General features: G+C 36.6%; 1 protein-coding gene across 2 annotated transcripts in view; it reads left to right on the forward strand.

The window, feature by feature from the left end:
* Positions 1-218: 218 nt before the first annotated feature.
* CDADC1 (cytidine and dCMP deaminase domain containing 1) overlaps positions 219-17,762 on the forward strand; it is a 51,708-nt gene continuing 34,164 nt past the window's right edge. The window contains exons 1-3 of one of the 2 annotated variants that reach the window (XM_051987352.1): positions 219-488; positions 1,383-1,477; positions 11,796-11,870. In XM_051987352.1, the coding sequence (XP_051843312.1) occupies positions 407-488; positions 1,383-1,477; positions 11,796-11,870 (252 nt within the window). In that variant the 5' untranslated portion in view covers positions 219-406. The remainder of the gene's footprint in view (positions 489-1,382; positions 1,478-11,795; positions 11,871-17,762) is intronic. The other variant, XM_051987351.1, reaches the window with a different exon arrangement.

The following is a 17,762-nucleotide window of genomic DNA, read 5'->3' on the forward strand; positions in this document are numbered from 1 at the left end:
CTTATCTTCCATATAATACCGCATCACCCTGGGCTTGAATTCCTCGGGGACAAAATAAGTGCTATGATTTTAGAAATGCTATCTATATAGATAAATAATCAGATATTCCTTTCACCTCTGATCCTAGAGCTGACAGAAGGTTGGATGGAGCAAAACCCACCCCTCCCTTTCCCGCCCTTTCCTGCTCCCCACATCCTACTGAGGCCCCCACCCGCCACGGGCATCCCCGCAACGTCACAGAGATGCGCCAGGCAGCGAGGGGGAGGTGGTGACGTTATTTTTGGGCGCCGTGGCGGCAGTTGCTTTACCGTTGCTGGGACAAGGCGGAAAAGGGCAACCTGTGGGGGGCCAGGATCATGCCGGATGCTGGGGAGTCCCGTGGGCAGCAGAGACCTCCGGGGTCGGGATGAAAGAAGCAGATCAGATGCAAAATCTGGAGAGCGCGGGGGCTGGGCGATCAGTGAGCACGCAGACTGGCAGTATGACCGGTGAGTGCCCGGACGCCTTGACCATGACCCTGACCCCGAGTCTCAGAGCTCCGGCTTGCCCTTCCGGCTTCTCCAGCAGCCTCTCTAAGGCGTTCTGGAGCTCCAGGATCCACTGTCTTGCAGTATGTTCCCCCGCTTTCTCCTGGAGCCGGCGTACCCACCTCCCCACGACCCGGACGGGAGCCTTTGACCTTCGCTCCGCCCACTGTAATAGCGGGCGTAGTGCTTTGACCTCCTGACCCTCATTTCACCCCAGTGCCTGTAAATATATGTTATATAAACAAACATAAATCGCCCTCCCCCCCTTGGGGAGGATTTGTTGGTGCACAGTCCCGTGATAAGTTTTTAATTACGTTGGCCGCAGGGTGCCGTAGCCGGCATCATTCCTGGCAGCTGTGGCTGCAACACGCCGCAGCATTGAAACCGGGCGCAACCCGGCGGGGGTCGCTGCTGCTGAGGACAACTGGGACCGGCCGCTAGCGAGCACGCCTGGGTCCGCGAAGCGCTCCTGCACCGCGAGCCAACCTGACTTGGTCGCAGGCGATGTCGAAAGATCTTTTTCCTCTTTCTAACCTCTTCCTGGTCCCATCATCTCGGAAGAGTAGGCAAGCAGCATTCAAGTTTCTTTTTTAATTTTAATAGTACTTGATTTTTCCAAATACATGCAAAGATCGTTTTCAGTATTCACCTTTGCAAAACCTTTTGTTGCAGGTTTTTCACCCTCTCCTCCTCCTTTTCCTCTCTCCAAGCAATCCAATATAGGTTAAACAATGCAATTCTACACATTTTTCATATTCATCAGCAATATTAAAGTTTCGACAAGCCAGAAATGCTTGTTTTCCTGGTGTTAGTAATATTTTAAGGTTTTTGTTGTTGTTGTTGTTGTTATTGTAGGTCAAATACCAAGGCTTTCTAAAGTCAACCTTTTCACTCTGCTCAGTCTCTGGATGGAACTCTTCCCAACAGTGGAAAAAAAACAAAAATTACAGGTAGAGTTTATTTTCCTTTTTATGTTGTTTAACTCTTCCTTCCCCAGCATTGGCTAAGCTGGTCTAGAATTTGTCTAGTCTTCCAGGCTTTGTAATATTATAAAGAACCTTAAAGTTTCAAAACTAAATGCATTCTGAGATGCATTCTGATATTTGTTACTCATAAATGCAACTGAGAATATTTCAATGAAAAACTTTTTTATGTGTACAAAGTAAGTTTGCACATTGGACCACATTTCAGTCAGAATTGTTATTCAGGAGTTGCTCTGATCTTGTGTTTTCTTATTTTAGTCATTGTTGTTTAATATGAGTCAATTTTACCATCATTAGATTGTAAACCCCTTCTGGGCAGAGTTGATGTATTACATTACTTTTGAATCCCTGATATATGTAAGATAGTATTGTGTTTATAGTGAACAATCTGTAAATACTTGATTAATGCTCACTTTCTTCCTTGGATCTGGTTAGATAGAATTAAAAAGGTTAGAAATACATATGAGTGGTTACATTTTATAAGCAAAAAGCCAGCATAGGGGAGAGATATATCTATATTCAATATACTGGTATTGCCTAGTGCTTTTTCCTTGATGATTATTTTCTTATTTAACATGTGCACTTTTATTTGAACTAGTCTTAAGTGAATGCACAAATATAGTTCTCCCCTTCACCAGTCTCACTGAACTCCTAGCTGTTTGGTGGTTATTTACTCTCAAAAGAGGACCAAAATGACATCCCTATGTTAGAGTCAGCAGTGTGTTAGACTGGCTGATCAAACCAATTCGAGCTCACAATCCTCTGCTACAGGTTGGGCACAAATAATCCCTCAGAATCCGACTGTGCTGGATTCTTTAAATTTAAATCTCATTATTCTTTTGAGCTACTTTCATTGAATTCTGTAAAAACCCTTCACTCGCATCTATGTTGGAAGGTGAGGAGGTGGGAAAGGAGAAGCGCTGTTGTGGCTTTGGGGGGTGTGTGTGTGTGTGTGTGTGTGTGTTTAATGAGCAAATATTAAGGGGACAGATCCAGCCTTTTTTTTTTAGAGATTACATAATATTCATAAGCAATATTATTTCCTTCCTACCTCCTCCTCCCTGGTCTAGAGTTATATAATGAATACTTTTTGTAGATCAGAGCAGCCTGATTCACTGAAGCAAGTATCTTTCTTGTAGCAATACATTACATGTAGAACTTTGGGGATATTTGCCTCTAGTATACTTAGACTGTTCATCACTTTCACTATTCTATTTTTAAATCCTGAGTCAAATGTCTTCCAAAGTTAAATAAAGCCATGCCAGCCTCATTTCTTTTTTTAGCATTTATCATATCACATCCTTTGGCAAGAATAAAAAATGTTTTAAAAACCCATTTAGAACAACAACAACAATAATAATAGTACCATTTTTATATAGCATTTACCATGGGCCACAACTGTGCTAAGCACTTTTCAATCTTATCTCATTTGATCCCCATCAATCCTGGGAGGTAGGTACTGTTATCATCCCTGTTTTAAGGGGTAAACAGAGGCTAAGTGACCCACACAGCTAAGCTGTGTCTGAGATTGGATTTGAGCTCAAGTCTTTCTGACACAAGGTCCAGTGCTGTATCCTTTGCACTATCTCCCTAGAGTGCTAGAAGGATTTGCAGCGGACAGTGAATGGAGAAAAGTCCAGATTCATCATATATGTGCTTGCTGAACTACATGTGCTAGAAAGGTCCAAGCAAGGCCAGACTGGAATTTCTAAAGGAGAGAGAGGATTTATCCTTAGGTAGTCCAAAGACCTTGATTTCTATTGTTCTGGTATTAGAGGTGTAATCTCTCTCTGCTTCCTGTCAGCTATGCAGGTGCAGGGCGGTCCCTCCAGACTCTCTCTCATCTGACTGTGAGATGCGCAAAGCTAGAGCCCCTCCAAAGTTCAGAGAGACTATTTGTGTCCGACTTGTGGCAGAGCACTCGGAGCTCGGATTGGCCCGGGTTGCACACGCTGTGACAGTGATTTCATTTTGGCCCTCTTCCAGAAGGAGGGCTCCCAACAGGCAGTGTACCACCACTCCTTCAGTTCCCTGACCTCTGAAGAGGTGCAAGAGAGGTTTGTGTTCATCACTCTCGTCCAGAACCAAGCTTTTTCATTATACAGTACTCATTTTGACTTTTGATTATTTTTATGTTGTTGTAGTCATTATTTGTATATTTCCTCCTTGGATCTGCTCACTTCATCCTGCATTAATTCAAATAAGTTTTTTTTATCCTTCTCTGAATTCTTTATATTCATTGTTTATTATGGCATATAAGTGTTCACTTACCTTCATGTACCAGAGCTTGTTTAGCTATTCCCCAGTCTCTGGATCTATCACTAGAAGATACAGCGGGTAGAGGGTTGGATTTGGCAGTCGGGAAGTCCTGAGTTCAAATCCAGCCTCAATGCTCACTAGCTGGATGATCCTGGGTGACACACTTTTAGCCTTTGTCTGTTAGAATGTCCTTAGGTGGAAAAACAGGATTGTAATAGCACCTCTGTCCCAGGAGTTGTGAGGATAAAAGTGAGATCTTTCAGAAAGTGCTTTGCAAATCTTAAAGCACTGGGTCAGTGCTGGTCTTCTTTACTATTACTACCATCTGTTTAGACCAGAGATCACCAGAGAAGGCCCACGAAATCATTTGCTCAGGCAGAAGCAGGCAGTGAGCTGAAAGCCACCTCCTACTGCTTGAGTTCTGTAAGTTGGTAAGTTGGTATGGCAGGCAAATGACATAAATATCCAAATGGCCTTTGGCGGAAAGAAGGCTCCCCAGCCCCGAGTTAGATAGAGAGAGGCCACAGAGTGTAGGGGATAAAGAACCAAACCGCCTGCACCAGGCTAAGTACTCTGGACACAGAGAGGGGCAAGAGAAGTCTCTGCCTCGAGAACTTACAATGTAATGAAAGAAGACACCCCAAAAAGCTGTAGAAAGAATTCAGTTTGGCCAGAGACATAATGAAGGCCAGGAGATCAACTGGGTGGGAGATGAGGTCAGGAAGACCTGGCTGTGGGGCCTGGGCAAGCCGCTTAGCTCTCCTGAGACCAGTTTCTTCATCTGTAGAATGAGTTTTTAATCTTTGCTTCAGTTCTTTGCTACCCTAAAAAAAAATGCCACTGTGGATGTTTGTTGTGTGAGACTGTTTTTGAGCTATATAGGTCTGTCCCTAGCAGCGAGGGCTCTGGGCCCAAGCGCATTGTGCAATTTCTGACCATTTCCCTAACAATTGGAGCAGCTCACCATGTGTGTGTTAGTATGCCTATCTTCCAGCTCTGACTCTGTCTTTAAATAGTAAGTGCTAGTTGACTGGCTTGGTGAACTTGGGTGTGAAGGTGTGTAGTTGGTAGTGGTCTACAATTCATATAATTTGAGAGTTGGAAGATGCCTGTGAGAAATGGTGGGAACACGGTGTTCTCCCTGCACAGATGTGACTTCGCTATAAAGACTTGGTCAGCACAGGTGCTTGCAGTCATAAAAGAATTATTCAAACACCAAGTCAGGATCGTAGGGAAGGGTGGAGTTTTCAAGGATCTGGCCAAGTTTCTGAAAAGGGAGCTCTGGCCTAAAACTGTCTCAAAGCTGCTGGCCTCAGGGATGGGACAACTGCATTTTGGAAGGTCGCCTGCTTAATGAACCTCACGCATATTAACTGACACATCCTGAGGGTCACCATCTCTGAACATGGGACGCATGATCCACAAGGGGGACATATTAAGGAGTATAGGTAGTGGGAAAGACATGTGAAAAATCTCCAGTGGAAACTAGGAAGGACGGGGTGGCAAAGTTACAAGATACAATTGTTGTGTGAGTAAAATCCTATGGAGTTTTTATACCTGCTCCTGCAGGAGTGCTTTGAAAATTTTAAACTGCTTCACTTATCCTGAGTCTGTTCATTCACTTTTGGGGGTTCTGAGTATTTCTCACAGATCTATTTGTCATTAGTACAACTCATACATGAAAAGAATCCTCACTATAACACACTAGACAACTACTCATCCAGTCCTTTTTTTTTTTAATTAAAGGTTTTTATTTACAAAGCATATGCATGAGCAATTTTTCCAATATTGACCCTTGCATAACCTTTTGTTTCACATTTTATCTTCTTTCCCCCCACCCCTTCCCCTAGCTGGTAGGTAGTCCAATACATGTTAAATATGTTGAAATACATGTTAGATCATCTAGCCCTTTCTTAAAGACAAACCAACCCATGCTAATGGCAGCTCCTTCCACTGATTGAGAGATCTAATTATTAGCAAGCCTTTCCTGTTCTCAAGCCTGACTTTTACTTCTTTGTACCTTTTACCCAACCTCCTTCCTCAGCCCAGCCCTTCAGATATCTGATGATTAATTCTTCCCTTTTGAGGCTTTTCTTAACTTCTTTCTTAACTTCCTAAGTATCTCTTTATGCACTCTAGACCTTTTATTATCCTAATGGCCTTTTATCTGATATTCTGCTCATCTGAGATGTTCTTTGTCTCTTATGTCTAAAATTTAGTTATTCCAAATTAGGCCCTATAAGGCCCCTTCAACTTTGAGCATTTTCATTGGTTCTTTCCTGTGCCTGGTCTACTTGCCTTCCTCCTTTATGTCTCCTAGCTTCTTTCAAATGTCAGCTAAAGTCCCACCTTCTACCAGTGCTTTCCCATTTAGACTAGCCCCAGTTTATCCTGTCTGTATCATGTTTTTACATAACTTTTAAAATGTTATTGCCCCCATTAGCCTGACTGGCTTTTTTTTTTTTTTTTTTTTTTTTTTTTAAATTTTATCACCAGAGATTAGCACAATGTCTAGAACTTAGTGGGAACTTAATGTTAGGTGAATGTTTAACTTGATTGTTTCCTTATTCTTATCCTTGTGAACAGCTCTTGGTCATAATATATTTCTGTTATCTCCCTAAATATCTGGATATCAGGTTCTTAACAGAAAAAATCTTTTGATTTTCAATAAAAGATGTTTTTTTCCCCTTTATGTACTGTGCCTTGTACAGAGGAAGTATTTAGTTAATGTTTTTTGAATTGCATTAAGTTGAATTAAGTCTCTGTGTTCTTGAACATAATCTATAAAATTCTATCATGGTTTCTTTTTTATATCTTTAAGTTTCTCCCTTATTCCCCAAACTTTTGCTCATCTTGTCTTCTGTATTAAAGTCTTTTTTTTCTACAGTCTAACTGATCTCATTAAAGGGATCTGTTTTTCTTAGGAGCTTCGATGCTAGTTTTTACTGCTTATCTCTTACTACTTCTCTCATTAAAATATAAAGATCCTAAGAATCATTTTTATGGGTAAAACATCAGTGTGACCTTTTGAGATAAAGTTTCTTGAGAGCCATATTGACCAAGATGACAGGAAAAGAAAATGATGAATGTTGGAAGGGCTATGGGAACAGTGGGACACTAATGCATTGCTGATAGAGTTGTGAAATTATTCTACCATTCTGAAGAGCAATCTGGAACTATGTCCAAAGAGCTGTAAAACTCTGCATAATTTTTTTTTTTTTTTTTTTTTTTTTGCTGAGGCAATTGGATTTGCCCAGGACTTGCCCAGGGTCACACAGCTAGGAAGTATTAAGTATCTGAGGTCAGATTTGAACTTAGGTCTTCCTGATTTCAGGGATAGTGCTCTAACCACTGCACCACCTAGCTGCCCCAATTCTACATATTTTTTGATTTAGCACTTTTTCTACTGGGCCTATATCTCAAAGAGATCATAAAGGGAAAGGGATTCACTTGTGCAAAAATGTTTGTAGCAGCCCTTTCTGTAGTGGCAAGAACCTGGAAACTGAGTCCATTCCCATCAGTTGGAGAATGGCTCTGAATAAATTGTGGTATATGAATATTATGGAATATTATTGTTCTGTAAGAAATGACCAGCCAGCAGGATGATTTCAGAGAGGTCTGGAGACACTTACATGAACTGATGCTGAGTGAAGTGAGCAGAACCAGGAGATAATTATACACGGCAATAATAAGATTATATGAAGGTCAATTCTGATGGATGTGGCTCTCTTCAGCAATGAGATGATTTAGGACAGTTCCAATGGTCTTGAGATGAAGAGAGCCATCTATACCCAGAGAGAAGACTGGGAGAACTAAGTGTGGATCACATAATTATATTTTCACCTTTTTGTTGTTGTTGTTTATTTGCTTGGGGTTTTTTTTTTTCCTCCATTTTTCCCTAGTGATCTGATTTTTTTTTTTTGTGCAGCATGACCAACATGGAAAGGTGGTTAGAATAATTGCTTAACCTATAGAATAATTGTTTAACCTATATCAGATTTCTTGTTGTTTTGAGGAGGGAGAGAAAAGGCAGAAAAATTTGGAACATGAGGTTTTGTAAAGGTGAATGTTTGAAAACTCTTTACATGTATTTGGAAAAAATAATTAAAAAAAAGATTCTTGAGACCTTTGAGACTTCAAAAACTAGATTAAAAGAGTAGTAGTCACATTTAAGCTTTAACAGAAAAAATATAAGACAAAAATTATAGTACTATAATGGTCATGTAATCTGGCCCTTTTATTTTACAGAATGAGGAAACTAAGGCCTAGAGCTAAAGAACCTAAGCCAACTTTGACTGCTTGAAGCTTATTGTTAACATCTTAATAAAAATAACTCCAAACCAAACTAGTTATATGGTTATAAAGATACATTATTAAGATGATTGAGGAAATTTTTAATGTTGTAGGAAATTATTTTTTTAATTATCTTTATGTACTTTAAACTTTCTTTGGTTGAAAGTTTTCCTGGCATCCTATTTTCTTATTTGCCATATTCCATACTTAAGAAATTGGTACTTTTATCCTATCTTTATTTAGAATCTCTAGGCCTAAATTCATTTCTATTAGTATCATGTGGAATTTTAAAGCATTAACATTACATATATTTTTAAAATGTGTTTTTTTTTGCTTTTTTTTAACAACTTGTAAAATTATGTTTTATGTAAATAGTACTTCATTTTTTCCAGTTATACATGTAGTTTTCAACATTCATTTTTGTAAAATTTTGAGTTACAGATTTTTCTCTTTCCCTCCCACCTTCCTAAAATAACAAGCAATCTGATTATAGGTTGTACATTATCATCACCCAAAAAAAACAAAGGAAAGTGAAAATAGTATGTGCTTCCATTTGCATTCAGACTCCCATCAATTCAATTCTTTCTCTGGATGTGGCTAACATTTTCTATCATGAATCTTTTGAAATTGTCTTGGATCTTTGAATTATTGAGAAGAGTTAAGTCTATCATAGTTGATCATCATATAATGTTCCTTTATTTAACATTGTATTATTAAAAATTTCAAATAGTATATTTAATGTCCTATTAATTGTTGAACAGAATAGACCTATTCACTTGTTTTCCTGTGATTTTAATGAAGGCATGTGCAACATACTAATCAAAATTTACATATGAAAAGAGCTAGGATGAATAAATAACTTTATTTTTAAGTCTTCATTTAACATATATATTAAGTATATTTAGCATATACTTAATAAAAGCTTGTTGAATTGAATTGTGGAGTCAGCATCCAAAAAGATTTCACTAGGCTGACATGCTGGGTCAAATCTAGTAAAATGAAATTGAAAGGAATAAATGTTTAAAAAAGAAATCAATTGCACAGATATCAAAAGGGAATTGTTAATATACTAACTGTGTTAGTGGGTTGGAAGATTAATGAGGGATAACAATATTACATGGCAGCCCCCAGAATGCTAACACTATCTTTATTTACATTAATATCTATCTGATGTTGTTCAGAACTAAAGGAGTAATTGTCTCACTGTATTCTGCCTTTTTTTTTTTTACCACAAATGAAGTATTTGGTTTAGATTTCCATATTTTAAGGAGAATAGAACATCCTGATAGAAGGGTAGTTAGGATGGTAAGTAGACTAAAGAATATGTAAGCTGAGGAATTCCATTGGGTTAGGAAGGGAAAGACTTTCAGGGGATGTATTATCTGTCTTCAATTATATAGAGGGCTTCTTGGAAAAATACATAATTAATTAGATTTGATCTGTTTGAACTTAGAAGGAACTGTAGGAAGGAATTACAAGTAATTAATTTGTCTTGGTATAAGGAAAGACTTCCTAAAAATATAGAAAAATAGGTTATTTAAGGATAATGGTGTTTTATTTTGTTTTGAGCTCTAATAGTCATCAGGCAGAGCTTAGAAGACCTCTTAACAGCATATCATAGAGTAGATTCCTGTTTAGTTATTAATAGACTAATTGACAATCATCTGTTTCAACTTAAAAAATTTTGTAAGGTTGAGATATAGCCAGTTCCTCATTATAAACATATGACTTGGAAAAATTTCTACCCCTAAATCAGTGCTATTCCTTTTTACCTTTATTTCTACTGCTCCCTATACCCCAGCTACCAACAGAACTGCCAGTGCCATAGTTATAAGAGCCCCCTTCAGAAATCGCTGCGGCAGTGCAGTCGGAGAGCCAATTTGATTGGTAAAAATTCCCAAGAGACCTGAAGTCATTTCTCAAAGGAAGGAACTGTATTGTCATAAAAGCAGAAGGAACAAGAAGCATCAAGGGACTAGTTGGTTAGAAGTTCCTGTAATGAAAATGTATAGAGTGGTTATCACCTCCCAGGGGAAATTACTCTCAACCATTGGTTGGAACTCATCAAAACTTTGAAAGTAACAAAGATCCCCCTGGGGCCCCAGATCTTTGAAACATAGCATGACCCAAGCTCCTTGCACCTGGCTGCCTGGGCAACTGCATCCAGCCTTTTTGCCCCCTGCAGTTAGCTGTACATTGAGGAACTAACAGAAACCCTCCTAGGACCAATCCAGTGGATCAACCTTTGGAGCTTCTCAGTCCCACCCACTATGGGTTTTGAACTTAATAGTTAGGGGCTTCTGTTTCAGCAACATTATGTTCCAATAGATTTTTTTAAGCTAGATTTAACCACTATTTATAACAGTATTTCTGTAAGGAAAATTCGTTTCATATGTACAGAAGAATTGCACATGATTAACATGTATTGGATTACTTACTGTCTTAAGGGAGGGGTGGGGAGCAGGGAGGGAGAAAAAAATTTAGAATCCAAGGTTTTGCAAGGGTCAGTGTTGAAAACCATGCATATATTTTGAAAATAAAAAGCAAAAAGAAGAAAAAAAATAAAAAGAATTTCAAAATCCAGACAACTAACCTTTAAACAGATTTGAAAAACATGTTTTAATTTGTTTATAGGTTGAATTTTTTGAGTGGATAAAATAGGGTAATTTATATAATTTTTGTTTGTGTTTAAAGGTAGTAGCTATTGGGAAAGAACCACAGCATTGATTTTTAGAAGAACCAAGTTATATATTATCTGAAGAGCATTATTATATTAGTATTAAGATAACCAATATAGTGTTTGAGGAATGTAGGTAGAATTATACCACATTAGTGAGAAATTTGATAGCCAACCTAAAAAATAAGTATTTTCATTTTTTAAATTCCCAATAATTCTTGCATAAATTATCATAAATAATCATTATCTCTTTTAATTAAAATACAATAATCTTTTTAGGATAGAAGTCTCTTGCCAATATGACAAATATCTTCAAATTCTATCAATTTAATTCCTTCCACACCTCCTATAGGAGATTAGTTGCCAAGTCTTATCAATTCTATTTCTAAAATATCTCTTGCATATATCTTCTTCACATCATTCATTTCATAAATTCTCTATCATAGTTAAGATCCTCAACACTGTACATCTAGATTATTATGACAAACTCCTAATCAGTCTTCTTGCCTCAATTCTTCCCCGCTTATCATCCACATATCTGCCAGACTTTTTTCCCAAAGCAGGCATTTAACTATGTGGCTGCTTTTCTGCTCAAGAAGTTTTAATGGCTCCCCATGATTGTAAGTTGAAAGTTTGATTGAGTGGTGTTATATATGGCTTTAAATGACAATATTTCTAAGGTAATTAAAATCTACTTTACTTCACATGTCTCAGTTAAACTGGAGTATTTGTCATTTCCTATTTATGGCATTCCATCTCCCACCTCCATACTTTCACATAGGCTATCTCCTACACCTTGAATATCCTCTCTCTTGGAACCTATAACTTCCTTTAAAGGAAGAATTTGAGTTTCACCTCTTTCAAGAGATTTTTCATGGCTCACCATGGTTAGTGTCTTCTGTCCGAATCTATAAGTTAATTTATAGACAAATATCTTGTCTATATCTTGTTTTTACATATCTGTAACTATATAGTATCATCCCCTGTTTCACTAATGTTACTAAACACAGAATATGCCTTGTTGTTAACCTTTTAAAAATTTTTATTGTTAATCAGAGAAAGGAAGAGGATGAACTTGGACCTTTGGGAGATAATATAGATGTGGCCAAAGTAACTATTGACAAAAAACAGGTGAGTGAATTAAAAAAACAAAACTAAACACACCTCTATTCATGTCTGTCTGTGTTATCTACCTCTCCACCTATCTGCCTAATCTATTGATCTGACTGATCTGGAGTAGTTCTCTAGCTTTTAGGTATAGAGTGAAAGGGTTAGACTAGATTGCCTTTGAGGTTCTTTCCAGCACTAGATCCATAAATGGGCTCTATGAGCTCAGATGGCAATTGGATTGTTTTTTTATGTGTGTCATCAAAAATGCAACCTGGAAAATCAGTACAACTATGTTTGCTTATTTGCTACTTATAGTGATTTCTTTCTTTTTTTTTTTTTTATGTTAAACATAGTAAAAATATATATGTTAAATCCAATATAGGCATACATATTTTTACAATTATCTTGCTACACAAAAACAATCAGACCAAAAAGGAAAAAAAAATGAAAAAGAAAATAAAATTCAAGCAAACAACAACAAAAAGAGTGAAAATGCTATGTTGTGATCCACACTCAATTCCCATAGTCGTGTCTCTGGGTGTAGATGGCTCTTTCATATAGTGATTTCTTTCAAAGCATATAATATTCTTTTTAAAATAATAGCTTTTTATTTTAAAAGTATATGCAAAGATAGTTTTCAACATTCATCCTTAGAAAACATTGTGTTCCAAAATTTTTCTCCCTCTCTTTTCCCCTAACCCTTCCCTCAAACCACAAGCATCCAACATGTTTCTTCTAAACATATTTCCATATTCGTTATGCTAAGCACACATACACAAAAATCAATCAAAAGGGAAAAAAGCCACAAGAAAGAAAAAAGTAAACAAGCTAACAAACACCAGTACCAAAAAAAAGTGACAATACTATGTCCCCACTCTGTCCCCACAGGCCTCTCTATGGGTACAGATGGCTCTCTCCATCACAAGTCTGTTGGAATTGGCCTAAATGACCTCATTGTTAAAAAGAGCCACTTCCATCAGAATTGATCATTTTATAGTTTTGCTGTTGCTGTGTACAATGATTTGGTTCTGCTCATTTCACTCAGCATCAGTTCATGTAGTTCTCTTCAGACCTCTCTGAAATCATCCTGTTGGTTGTTTCTTACAGAACAATAATATTCCATAACATTCATATACCATAACTTGTTCAGCCATTCTCCAATTGATGGGCATCCACTTAGTTTCCAGTTCTTTGCCACTACAAAAAAGGCTGCCACAAACATTTTAATGCATATAATATTTTAAGAGGTACTCAGTCAGCGCCCCTCTTAAGACTTTTTAGCATTCTCAAGAGGGACTTTTTTTTTTACTAAGGGAGTTTTTGTTGTTTTTGATTAAATCATTCAAGCATAATTAACAAAATCACAAGTATCATACTTTAAATATTTTTTCAAACAAAACCTGAAATCAATACTATAAATTGAATGCTTATATTAATTATTGAAAGACTCCAACCTTTAAAAAAAAAGGAATTATAAACAGTCAACCCAAACTTATAGATTATGAAAAAAGAATCTTGTACCACTTCATACCTATTTAAAATGAGCTGATCTTTTAATTAATACTGTATGTTATTACAGATACATAACCCTTGCTTACAAAAATCATATCCTCTATTATAAGCAACAAGAAAAAAAACATACAGCAGAACCATAATTAGAATCACACAAAATATAGCAACACTTAAATTAAAAGACTACAAGTCTTGGAACATTGTATATTGAAGAACAAAAAAACTGGGATTTGTTACTGAAAATAATATACCCAACAAAGTTAAGCATAATTCTGAAAACAAAAAAAAGAATATTCAATGAATTGCAAACTTTCAGAATTTTGTTGCAAAAAACTTAATAGAAAATCTGACATACAAAATCTAAGAGAAATATAAGGTAAACATCAAAAACTACAAGTGACTCTTCAAAATGTTTTTTTTTTTAATATAAGAAAATGTAAGTTATATGTCTTAGTCATTAGAAATTGTGTGGTTCAAAAAAAAAGATTGATATAGAGCTGAGTGTGGTGAGATTCTAAAAAGCAAAATCATGTAGGAAAAGGTAGGAAGAATAATTATATGATTGAGATGCAAGAGGTAGAACTATGGATAGGGGAGAAGTTGGTAGGTCTAGAAACCTGTTCTCATTGGGAATGGATTAAAGGGAACTCTGTGTGTGTGTGTGTGTGTGTGTGTGTGTGTGTGTGTGTGTGTGTGTGTGTGTGTGTTGAGATGTTGAGAGAAGAGTATAAAATTCTTATAAATTATAAATACAGAAAGAAATAAGGTATTAAGGGGATAGGGAGTGAGGAGAGAATAAGAGAGTGCTTTTTTAGAGGAAACCCTACTCACATCAATATTGGGGATAAAGAGAACAATACATTTATAAGGAAATAAAAACCTTCTAAATTTATAAAGAAATAAGAGGGTAGGGAATAAGATAAGGTGGGGGAAAAAGGGAAGGGTATGTAGATTAATGGGAATGAGATAAAGAGGGAGCCTCATATGTATTTGGAAATCTTCCAAATTCAGATAGAAATAAGAAGGCAAGAAGAAAGGGTGAGGGGAGAGGATAAGGGAGGGATCCTTAAGAGGGAGGACAAGTTCAGTAATAGGAGGGCAAGGTAGTGGGTATTATTAATGGAGAGGAATCAGGAAAGATGAGAAATATAAGATATACACAAACATAAAATAAAGATCAGGAGTAGAATTTATATTATATAAAAAAAATCAGGGGTTCATAACCATGATCCCAGATAAAGTTAAAACTAAAATAGATTTAATTAAAAGAGAAAACTAGGGAAACTATACTCTTGTCAGTATTATTAATCAATATCCTTATAGACTTTAGATGTTATCTACCCTCAAAGAAATAGGAGGAACAGGCATAGTATGGTTTTACATAGATCCATATGAATGTATTTGCATATATATGTGTATGATTATAGATATCTTTGTATATGTATGTGTGTGTGTGTGTGAAGACAGACATATCTGAGTCTGTACACACATTTAATTATAGTCTTTGGGGGTGGATGAAAGTAAGGGGAAAAGAACAAAGTAAAAAAGTATACAGCAATAAGCAAAAAGAAAACTACAAGGAAGCAAAGATGGACAGCTCTAAACACAATTTGTAGTATTTATTATGTAGGGCTTTCTTGAAATGGAAGTTTATTTGCTTTATCTTTTATATTTTGAATCTTCTCATATTCAGGTGTGCCCATGACAATATGTGTTTTTTTTTTTTTTCTAGTTTCGTATTTAAGTTTAAAATAAATAAACAAACAAAAAAAATTAATATCCCCTAAAAGGGTCCAAATGTCTTGTGAGTTGTTACTATAATTTTCTAAATATTTAGGCAGTAAAAATTCAGTACAGAGAATTGTTAATAGTAATATTGTGATATTACTAAGAGGAAAATGTTGACTAACGTCGTAAAATGTTGCTGATAGTAAGAACTATGAAATTAAGTAATAAAAGTAAGAAACAGATTTCCCATCATTTGGAAGTAGTAGAACAAGATGTGCCATTAATTTTTGTAAAGGATTTTTTATCTTTTTCTTGTGACTTAGATAATAAACCCTTAGAACTGGAAGTGACTTTAGAGATTATCTTTTTAGTAGTCTTTAAAATTCTGCCACGAGACAAAAGAATAGTTATCTCAAAATGATTTGGACTTTTGCTTCTGAGATATTTGGGATTTAACCTTGCTATGATTTCATATTTGCTCTCTACTTCTAAAAATACATATATTTTATATAAATAGAGAACCATCTAATGTAACAAAGGTAATTAGAGCTGGCCTCCAGTGAAAAGAGAACACAAACTCTGGAAGGGTGCCTACAAGTTAGAAAGACATTGAGTGTGAGTTGGGTGAGACACTGTGTTTAGCCTGTTTCCTTTGTGCTTCCTGCCTTACCTTTAAAGAGATGTATCACCATAAGGCTGGCTAGTTGTTGAGGAATTTTTAAAATTACATCTCTTGAAGATCATTTGCAAAAGTCTTATACTGATAAAATCACAGATCTTTGAAAGGTTGAATGAAGTATAAATAATGTGATATTTTGCCTTCATCCTCATTTAAAAACATTTATTTTTACAAATGGGAGTATATATTACTGTAGATAGTCTCATTATTTCTGGTCTTTGAATGTGGATATTCATTCTTTTTTTTTTTTTTTTTAATAACTTTTTATTGACAGAACCCATGCCAGGGTACTTTTTTACGACATTATTTACAAGCACTCGATTCTGTTCTGAATTTTCCCTTTCTTCCCTTCCCTCCCTCCCCCAGATGGCAAGCAGTCCTTTACGTGTTAAATAGGTTACAGTATATCCTAGATGCAATATACGTGTGCAGAACTGAACAGTTCTCTTGTTGCACAGGGAGAATTGGATTCAGAAGGTAGAAATAACCCGGGAAGAAGAACAAAAATGCAAGCAGTTTATATTCATTTCCCAGTGTTCTTTCTTTGGGTGTAGCTGCTTCTGTCCATCTTTGATCAATTGAAACTGAATTAGTTCTCTTTATCGAAGAAATCCACTTCCATCAGAATACATCCTCATACAGTATCGTTGTTGAGGTATATAATGATCTCCTGGTTCTGCTCATTTCACTTAGCATCAGTTCATATAAGTCTCTCCAGTCCTCTCTGTATTCATCCTGCTGGTCATTTCTTACAGAACAATAATATTCCATAACATTCATATACCACAATTTACTCAGCCATTCTCCAATTGATGGGCATCCACTCAATTCCAATTTCTAGCCACTACAAACAGGGCTACCACAAACATTTTGGCACATACAGGTCCCTTTCCTTTCATTAGTATCTCTTTGGGGTATAAGCCCAGTAGAAACACTGCTGGATCAAAGGGTATGCACAGTTTGATAACTTTTTGAGCATAGTTCCAAATTGCTCTCCAGAATGGCTGGATGTGTTCACAATTCCACCAACAATGTATCAGTGTCCCTGTTTTCCCACATCCCCTCCAACATTCCACATTATCTTTCTCTGTCACTCTAGCCAATCTGACAGGTGTGTAGTGGTATCTCAGAGTTGTCTTAATTTGCATTTCTCTGATTAATAATGATTTGGAGCATATTTTCATATAGCTATAAATAGTTTTAATTTCTTCGTCTGAGAATTGTCTGTTCATAGTGGATATTTATTCTAGATGAATATTGTTCATCTAGAATACAGAGAATAAAACAAGGAAATGAGCTATAGGTACAATTATGAAGGAAGGTGGCAAGGAGGAAATTGGGAGTGGGATACTAATGTATAATTTCTAGCCACTACAAAAAGGGCTGCCACAAACATTTGGGCACATACAGGTGCCTTTCCTTTCTTTAGTATCTCTTTGGGGTATAAGCCCAGTAGAAACATTGCTGGATCAAAGGGTATGCACAGTTTGATAACTTTTTGAGCATAGTTCCAAATTGCTCTCCAGAATGGCTGGATGTGTTCACAATTCCACCAACAATGTATCAGTGTCCCTGTTTTCCCACATCCCCTCCAACATTCCACATTATCTTTCTCTGTCACTCTAGCCAATCTGACAGGTGTGTAGTGGTATCTCAGAGTTGTCTTAATTTGCATTTCTCTGATTAATAATGATTTGGAGCATATTTTCATATAGCTATAAATAGTTTTAATTTCTTCGTCTGAGAATTGTCTGTTCATAGTGGATATTTATTCTAGATGAATATTGTTCATCTAGAATACAGAGAATAAAACAAGGAAATGAGCTATAGGTACAATTATGAAGGAAGGTGGCAAGGAGGAAATTGGGAGTGGGATACTAATGTATAATTTCTAGCCACTACAAAAAGGGCTGCCACAAACATTTGGGCACATACAGGTGCCTTTCCTTTCTTTAGTATCTCTTTGGGGTATAAGCCCAGTAGAAACACTGCTG

The sequence above is a fragment of the Antechinus flavipes genome, chromosome 3 (genome assembly GCF_016432865.1).
Source record: "Antechinus flavipes isolate AdamAnt ecotype Samford, QLD, Australia chromosome 3, AdamAnt_v2, whole genome shotgun sequence".
Lineage (NCBI taxonomy): Eukaryota > Metazoa > Chordata > Mammalia > Dasyuromorphia > Dasyuridae > Antechinus > Antechinus flavipes.